At 34.6% G+C, this 9,784-nt stretch overlaps 1 protein-coding gene across 1 annotated transcript; it reads right to left on the reverse strand.

Annotated features, from left to right (window-relative positions):
• Positions 1-1,444: 1,444 nt before the first annotated feature.
• Positions 1,445-9,784, reverse strand: LOC120086003 (DEAD-box ATP-dependent RNA helicase 39). Its single transcript, XM_039042376.1, has 9 exons — positions 9,058-9,784; positions 7,948-8,043; positions 7,674-7,862; positions 7,384-7,524; positions 6,231-6,371; positions 3,976-4,118; positions 3,209-3,338; positions 3,040-3,088; positions 1,445-2,171 (listed from the first exon to the last, which is right to left on the reverse strand). Exons 1-9 carry the CDS (start codon positions 9,577-9,579, stop codon positions 1,699-1,701), a joined length of 1,884 nt encoding a protein of 627 aa, XP_038898304.1. The 5' UTR covers positions 9,580-9,784; the 3' UTR covers positions 1,445-1,698.

Raw genomic sequence — 9,784 nt, forward strand, 5'->3', positions numbered from 1 at the left:
AATATATATATATATATATATATATATATATATATAAACCAACGTAGGTGAGGGCTAAATTGTAATTAGCCATATTAATGAAAATAGAACGATCAATAGATCTTTTTTGTAAAAAAAATGAAATGATCAAAACATTAACATAATATAGGCCTATTTTTAAGGCCTTTTATGTAGAAATCCCAAATTTTAAACTTTGAGAGGCCATAACTATGAGCTTCGTTGACCAAATTAGATTATTTTTTGTTTTTTGATTTCATGTATGGGCTATTTGGGACTCTGAGATGATATAGAATATCTAGAGTTATGATATCTTGAGAGTTCTGATGTCTGTATTTGGAGTGCATAGTTGTATTGTCTGAGTTCATATGTCTATATTTAGGTGTGCAGAGTTGTTTTTGTCTGAATTCATATGTTTGTGTTTGGGTGTGCAGAATTCATATGCTAGTACTATCTGGTTCAGTTTTTTGTACTATAAAATAATTTGCCTGTATGAACATTTTTTTTTAACCTTATAATACAATTATTGTATCAATTTAGTTTTTTATATTCAATCGTCTTTTAAATAATTTTTTATTATTGTTGTTTTAAAAAAACTTAGTCAAAATTTAAGATTAATCATAAATAGTCAACGAAATACCAACATTTAAAAATACGAAATTTAATTTTAAGCCAGGGATGGACGTACCAATTTTTTTTTTCTAAAATTTTTTTTCCACTTTTTAATACTAAATATATATAAAGAAATAAAAACGTAAATGGGTCTTGAGGACACTGGAATAATTGATATACTAAGCAAATAAAATTGAAAATTTAAATGACATAATTTATAAATAATAAATTATTAATATACTCTATTACAGGACACTGGAGAAAAAAACGATGTATGTAAATTGAAGGTAAAAAATGAATGCATGAAACTAGATTGAAATACCATGGTTTCTTAATAAAATGGATATAGTGAAAAAAAAACTCAAGAAAATAATAAAGAAATAAAGAGTAAATGGGTCATAAGAAGGGAGGAGAGAGTAACGATCGGGTATGAAAAGAGAGGGGTGGAGAAACTGAGAGAATTGTTTCATGAGGGTTATTGTGCACATGTTGAAGGAAGTGAAAAAGAGAGATGATATATCAGTGAACCAAACGATGATATAGAGGCTATGTGATCTCTCCACAAAGGATATTGAGCCCCCAAATAAGCCCATAACTTTTTGAGATATGCATGCTGAAAGATAACTTATTTAACAATTTAAACTAAAAAAAGAACATTTTGACCCCAAATTTGAATTATACAATGTGTGGGATGGATAGAGGAGAGAGATTGAGAATTAGGAGAAGACAAAGGTGAAAAACAGTGTAAGATATAGGTGAGAGAGAGAGAAAAATGCTGTTGAAGAGAGAATTGGAATGAGAGGGGAGAGGAAGAAGACAAAAAAAGATGGAGATAAGAGAGGAAAGAGAAATTTTCCAAGTATTTGACGTTTTTGTAATCCAAGGGTTTTGAAGTTTTGGTTTAGCAACATGTACACTTGAACAACAAAATTTCATTTCCAAGGAAATTGATTGATGAAAAAGAAACTTGGGAAAATTGGAACTTTTATACTCATCACGGCATTTCCCATTGAAGAACTAAAACAATAAAAAGTTACCAAAAAAGTTTATATAACTATATTGATTTCTGATCTTAAAACCTGACTTCACTTAACTGGATACTGATCGTCTCTTATCAGACTGGTTGCTTCGGCCTCTAAATCCAACTACATTTAGTTTCTGACTGGTCGATTTGATGGCACTCCCGGGCCGCCTTCTGCTAGCCACATGCTTCTTCGACTCGGAAGATGGTTTTCTTTGGATGTTCCTGGACGATTTGGACTTAGAAACTGGAACACCAGGCTTCTGAGTCCTTGGTGTAGATGATGCTTTTCCAGATTCACCTTTTGAATGGACACTTGAAGATTTTAATGCTGATGTTGATGATTTAGCTCTACTTCTCTCACTTGAAGCCTTGACCAATTTTGCATTTTTTGTTTTCTGCTCCATTATACGATCCCGTGCAATGTCTCTCCGCACGTTATCTGCAGTGAGAGATTCCAAGCTCTCATTTTTCCGGATTGCTTCCTCTATGCGAGTGGCCAAAATATCGTCCTTTTTAGCAACCAGGCTTGTCACTTTTCCTACACCAACAGATGTACAAAATAAGGATCAGCAACTAAGTTCAGGTGGCTGATACATCAGAAAGAAACGGAAAGGAAACAATAAAAGGGAATTTCATTTCAATCTCTCTGCAAGTCCACAAAGAAACAGAATGGCATGCACACGCACAAAAGTTTTTTTCTTTTTTCTTCTTTAAAAAAAGAAAGGGTATTGCCTGCTTAATACAACACAAAAAGTATGGAATAATGGTTAAATTACAAGTTTAAAATTTTGAAGTTTATGTCTATTTGGTCCTAAACTTTTAAAAGTGTTCAATGGCCTCTAAATTTTTACTTTTACGTCTAATATATCTGTGAATTTTAAAAAATTCAAAAAATTTAAAGACAATTATACACAAACCTCAAAGTTTTGGGACTACATTTATGATTTAAACGAGAAAAAATTTATCTTATTGTGTCAAGCGGTCAATTTTACCTAATATTTCCAATTTATGAAATTCAACCTCAACATGTGTAATGGGTGAAGTTTATACCTTCAATTAATTTGGTTACTTTTTTTAAGGATAAGACAATTAATTAATTGCTCAATCTCTCTCTCTAACTTCCTCAATGTTTTATAATTTGCCCCTTCCTCAATTAATTAATTAATTTAGACTAATGGCTATAAGAATTATTATAGTTGGATGAGGATACTTATTTTCTGTAGGTCAGTTCTTCTAGTCACACTTGATACTTTATAGTTCGATTTAGATATTCTGTTATCGTATTTTGGCACATTTTTACTGATTTCTGTTAGATTCATGTACTTTCCTCCCAAGTTACCAAATAAAATATATGTGAAATACCAGAGTTACAAAACATCAAGTACATCAAAGAGCAAGCAATAAACCTTTTGCACCCATGCGAGCTGTTCTTCCAGTGCGATGAAGGTAGTCGATCTAAAAGGCAAAACAAAATATCATTTATAAGCTAATGATGTAAGAAAATAAAAAGTGCAGCCACGGAAAGAAGTGGTGAAAATAAATAAGCCAAATTGTCCAAAAGATAATAACTCTTACAGAATTCGAAGGGAAATCAAACATGATGACATGATCAACATCCAAGTCCAGTCCCCTAGCAGCCAAGTCTGTGCAGACTAATGTAGGACAGTCACCATCATCACTCTTGAACTTCTTGAGATTCTCGACCCTGATTTTCAGAAGACATGTCCAAATCATAGGTCATAACATTTGTGCTGAAGTCCTACGATGAATATGGTCTAAAAAAATCTTCTTTGGCTCTTTTTTCCTACTTCCAGTTCAGAGTTCTAATTTAATTCGTCTGAAAAGAATTACAGAAAACAAATACGAAATGTAACCCACTGTAGAATTAGACATAGACAACATCCATATGGTCATTCGTCTTATAGAATAAAACAATAAAAGGGGAAAATCTAGCTGCAGCTTTATATCTGTTGCTTCTTGATGATTGTAGATAAAAATATAAATATGTATATGAAAATCTGAATGTGAATTAATAAGAACCAACAATCTTCTTGTATCTAGTTATTGTTTGCTGTTTTTTCCATGTACGTCACTACAGATTCTGTGTAATTTTTCATTTCAGCAATGAAAATGTATGTTTTCTTCTCTCTCTCTCTTTTTTTTTTTTTTTTTATATGTATATATAAAATTAAAATTAGTAATTAAAAAAAAAAAAAAAAAACCAATCCAGTACACTAAATGCAGGCCAAATCGAACAACATCGAGAAACAGCTAGAAACTATTGTCACCAAGTAGAGTATATTGGTAAGATTGCAATGGAGTTCATGGTGGAAATTCCTTACCTCTTCTGTGCAGGCACCTCTCCGTGGTAATTGACTGTAGAAATTTGATTTTCACCAAGAAAATGATCCACAGCACGGCTGGAATTTAAAGTGTTACAGAACACCATTACCCTATTTCCTTTTGCCAAACTGGGTTCAAGAACCTGCATCCTCACGAAATAACAAATATGATGGCCAATAGACAAAGCAATAATCCAAGAAAATGATGTGATGCTTCAAGACTTCCAACTGTTTTTCATGCATTTTGTTAGCAAGGATTTAGCTGGTTGATTATTTCTTTCGTTATTGCTTTGTTTATCAGCCATCTGTCTCGCCCCATTTGGTAACCATACAATTTTTAGTTTTTAATTTTTCAAAATTTTCAAATTCATGAAAAAAAAAAGTGAGTTTTCAAAATTGACATGTATTTTGAAAACATTATGATATAGTAGATGATAAAACAAAAGAAACTTATAAGTGCAAGTAGTGTTTATAACTTTAATTTTCAAAAACTAAAAATTAAAAACGGCACCGTTTGGTAGGTATTTTGTTTTTAGTTTTTGTTTTTTAAAATTAAGCCTATAGACACTACTTTCACCTCCAAATTTCTTCGTTTGTTGTCTACATTTTACTAATGGTTTAAGAAACCAAGCCAAAATTTGAAAACAAAAAAGTAGCTTTTAAAAAGTTGTTTTTGTTTTTGGAATTTGCCCATGAAGTCAACCATTGTACTTAAGAAAGATGCAAATCATTGTAAGAAATGGGGAGAAAATAGGCTTAATATTCAAAAACCAAAAACAAAAAATGAAATAGTTACCAAACAGAGCCTATACAATAAGTCTTATGTGTACCATAGTAGGCTTGAATTACTAATCCTAACTTGGAGCCTGATTGGAATGGGTTTCCAAGTGCTTAAAATTACTTGTTTTGCACTCAAGAACACTTTTTAAAGCATTTTAAATGTCATTTGAAACATGCCTTTGTTGCCTAAAGGTCAAATATGTTGAGCAAATGGAAAACTGTCTAAAAGAACAAGGAGCTAGAGGAATCTGAGAATACCGCCTCTGAAATTAAAAGACAATTGGCAACGCAAAAATAGTTGAGAATCAATCTTATTCAGATTACTTCTTAGAAACTCTGATGAAGTAATTACTTGAGGTGAAATCAGTGAAATTCTACATATGTGAAATAGGAAAGATGAATCTCATGGATGCACAAGATCAGTTCCAGACGTTAAATTTCAGAACCTTCCAGTTGGGAGGTTGAAAACTTCATGGTCATGGTCATGGCATGGCTTGGCGGTTACTTTTACAGAGACTTTATAGAATTGTTTAACAACCAAGGTCCACTTTGTAGTTCTAATCTCAATAAAGTTTGAGTATTTTAGTTTTTAGCTATACCAATACCCATTTCTTGTTCCCTTTCTTTTCCTTTACATCTCATATCCACTGTTAACGCTTGAACGCTTCTTCCTCTTCTCCATAGTTTTGTAATCTACAGCAAGTATCTTTTCTTTTGCTCAATTGTCAGAAGGGTTAAGGATGGCAATTTGACGAGAAAGATCTAAAATTGAATGTTGTGGTCCAAAACTTTCTTCCAAAACAATCATGCATTTTGAAAGATCTTGTAAAGGGAGGCAGTGTTATATTTGACCGCGAGTTCGTGGGAAAAACAGCTTGTATTCTGGATTTCTTGCTACCATTTTACGATAAAGGTCCCCTTTTTCTTCCATCCAATCAAGTAATGCAATTCTCTTTTGAAATTATCTAAAGATTCCCTATTCCATGAGTTCGTGCTAACCTTGAAGGCATTTAGTTTCATCATAAAGGAGTGACCAAGCCCAACCATAAGCAACCATGGGGGTAGGAAGTGGTCAGTAGCGATTCTTTCCAACTTCTCTACTTTAGCCTCGTAAAACAATCCAATTAACCCCTTGTCTAGGCAAAAGGGGCATGATCACTAGACAACAGACTCACCTTCATCCAGCTTAGCACTGGCTGTCTATTTGGTGCTCCACTTCAAGGATGCAACTAAACACAAGGGTTATGCTCATTATAGAACTTAACTCCAAACTTTATAAACCAGGAATCTAGCAATAAGGGTACAAATTTCTTTATTTCTTAAGCTGGTCGTGAAGAGGGCATAGTGCATAAACCAACAACAAAATCATGAACTTCATGGACATAAGGATATTATGGTCTAAGAATCCAAGTCAATATTAATCAGGATGTCCATAACCAACTGAAGTACCCAAGAAATAAATGCAATAGTCAGACCTGCAATAAAGCTTCCAGCTTGTTTTCAGAACCTGAAAGTTTGATGAAATCATGACGAGCAGATGCAATCTTTTTATGCAAAGATGATGTACGTAAATGCACAATGCCTTGAAACTCCTCATCAATCAGCTTTTGAACTGCCTGCAGCAATGGCCAGACCGTATTAGCGGGAGAATTTTAATAACCAAAATGTATAAAGAAATAAGAAATGCTGAAATTGTGAATCAAATTGAACGACTATAGACTAGAAAACGAAACTGATTCTGCATATCGAACATGTTGTCAAAAGGATTCAAAGAACATTTAACACCCTTCTACCAAAACAATTAAAAAAGAAAGGTTCCATCAGGTTCAGCATGCCTACCTTGGGATTTTCTAACATCCAAATTATCTATCCATACAGATTCGAAGAACACTATGATATTAGATATTAACAGGGAAAGAAAATACTTCTATCACATTGAAATTGAAATCATTCAATTCACGCCTAAACTGGACACACCTCCAACACGTGTCTGACACGCCAGCTTGCGTGTCCATTATTTTATTTTATTATTATTTTCTTTTCTCTTTCTGGCACGTCAAGACGTGCCAACGACATGCCAACGACACTCCATATGCAAAAAATAATAATAATAAATAAATAAATAATGAAACAAGACCCACTATTAACTGTGAAGCCCAACTTTTTCAAAATTCTAGAGTTTTTACTAACACACTTCACCCTCAAGAACTAAACCCACAACCTTTCTCAAAAAAATAAAAAAAACCCACTATGCCACCCGATTCTTCTTTCTAACTTCATCGACAACGGTAGCTTCAACTTCAAGACCCACAACCGCCAACAACTTATGCGACTTCTCTTACTGTTTTTTTTTTCTTTTCTCATTTCTGTTTTCTTTTTCCTTCCATTTTTATCTTTCCTTTTCTTTCCATTTCTGTTTTTCTTACTTTTCGTTAACTACATCATATATGTGTGCATGTTTCCATTATACACACATATATTTATTTTTTGTAAAAAAATAAATAAATAAATAACGTGTCCCTAATGTGTGGTGTCCTACTTTTTTGTAAATTGACGCGTCGACGTATTGGTATTGTGCCATATTCGTGTCGTGTGTCAGTGTCTGTGCTTCTTAGCAACTAACTATACCTTTGTCATTGTTGCAGTGACCAATATAGTTTGAAATCCTTGGTCGTCATGTGATGAGGCACGATGCTTTAATGGGCCAATGAACTTGCGAATGTCAGGTCCAAATCCATGATCAAACATGGTGTCTGCCTCATCCAGCACCTACTAAAATGACATCACAGTCACGATGGCATAGTATATATTCCAAAGAAAAATTATAAAAGTAAAGCATCATGTAGATTGGACAAATCAGGGAACTTAAATAATTTTGGACTGAATGCAACATCAAAACCATAATATTAGGTCCGCACCAAGTATTTGATGTCACCATACACCATGTTGCCTGCCTCAATATGTTGAAGAACTCTCCCAGGAGTCCCCACCACCATGTCTATTGGATTACTTAATGAGTCCTCTTGTGGCCTTAGCCGACCACCACCACTTACCATGGTAGACCTGAATCGTGCATGATGACTGATAGATTTCGACACACGAAATACCTATTGCAATCATTTGATGTTAACAGGATACTATAAAAAATTATATAGCAAAAAATATAATAAAACCAAGTCGACCTAAAGCTACCTGTTCAGATAGTTCCCTTGTGGGACACAGCACAACAGCCCGAGGACGCCTAGGCCTCATTAACTTACCAAACAATTCTTCATCTCGCCTCAGCAACTACAGACCAACAAATTAGAAATTGCAAATATTACTTAATTAGTTAACTGAGATGCCATAAAATAAGTAAATAACACACAGCAATCAATATATAAACTTTCTCATCTATAGGTTACACTCCAATATCAACATCGTATACACAGAGTAAAAGAAAAAGATCAAACCAATTTGCATCAAAGATGGAATCAGGCAATCCATAGAATAATGTAACAAACAGAAAGAGATAGTTACTAGAAAAAAATTCTTTAAATGCAGAACAATGTATAATGACAACACAAAGCAAATATCAAAACCAGTCTACAAATATTGGAAGATAATTTAGTCTACAACAAATTTAAGGAACCTGAAAAGCACTCAAGAGGTACTTTCTTAGGCTTAGGATTTGGTTGGTTTTGTTATTAATTTGTGTTCGTTGATGCTTTTCTTTAACTGGAGCAAAAAAAATAAAAAAAAATAGCCTTAGGGAGATCAAAGTTGACCCAAGGCTTGATGAGAGGGTAAAAGAGGCTGAAAAAGGCGTCCAAGGAGCGTTGAGGAGCTTGGTGACACTAGGCTCGATGCTCTAAACCCTCAGGCATAAAACAGGGTAGAGCCAGGGCGCTACAAGAAATTCGTCAACATCGTGGCATTGCGGCGCGTTGAAGGAAAAAACACATCGCAGCACAATGCAAATTAAGTAACTTCCCATGTGCATAGAACGAAGTTGATACCTTAAAGCATTTTTAGCCTAAGTAATTTCTCAAATCAACTGTTTTATTGCTTTTGTAGTTTAGAGACAATTCACCATCAACAATCTGGTTCCTAAATAAAATTAGAATAATTTTCTGATAGCTAAAATAAGTCTATTTGGCCGTTTATTTAGTTATTACTCAATGTGTGCGCTGGTGCATATCAAGTTTTTGGCATATCAATATAAAAATGCGTCAAAGAACACATTTTAGCTAAATAAAGCACTTTTTGAGTGCAGGAAACCCACAGCAAAAAGTACTGTTGAATTAGAAAAACTAGAAGTACCTGAACAAGGGGTAGCAAGTAAGCCAGAGTTTTACCGGAGCCAGTATGAGAACCCAAAATCACACTCTTTTCTTCCAAAACAGCTGGGATTCCAATGCACTGAATTTCAGTCGGAACCTCAATGCCCATCTCCCTCACAGCCCCCATCACCTCCTCATTTAGACCCAACTCTTCAAAACGTTCAACCAACTTCTTCTTCTTCTTTTCTGACTTCTTCATTTCATCTTCCGCCCTTCCCACAGACTTTGGCATAGTTTTAGAAGCAGATTCTTTGAGATGCCTAGTCCTCAGCCTCTCAAGCAGTTGAGAGTGCTTCAAGGGTTCAATCACCTGGGCCGTTTCCACGGATTCTGTGGAGGTCGTGGCGGTGGTAGCAGAGCAAAGAGGCCTAAACCCTGAGAAATTTCTGAAGGGTTTCGGTATTTCGAGAAGTGAGAGACATTTAGGAGGTGAAAGACGAGAACTGATCAAGAGGTTTGTGGAGATTGAAAGCGAGAGGAGAGCCCTTCCTGTGCCTCCCATGGCGTTTTCAATTCTCAACTGCAATTGGTGTAAGAAGAAGTTTCGCCTTGATTTTAAGACTAGGCAAACGGAATGGTAGAGATGAAATATGGCGCAGAAAGGGAGGTTTTACACAGCCTCTGCCTCATTGCTCTCCCATCTTCAAAGCTTCACGGTAAGACACTGCTAACTAAAACCCCTGATATTTTGGATTTTGTTTATTTAT

The sequence above is a fragment of the Benincasa hispida genome, chromosome 9 (assembly GCF_009727055.1).
Source record: "Benincasa hispida cultivar B227 chromosome 9, ASM972705v1, whole genome shotgun sequence".
In the NCBI taxonomy this organism is placed as follows: Eukaryota; Viridiplantae; Streptophyta; class Magnoliopsida; order Cucurbitales; family Cucurbitaceae; genus Benincasa; species Benincasa hispida.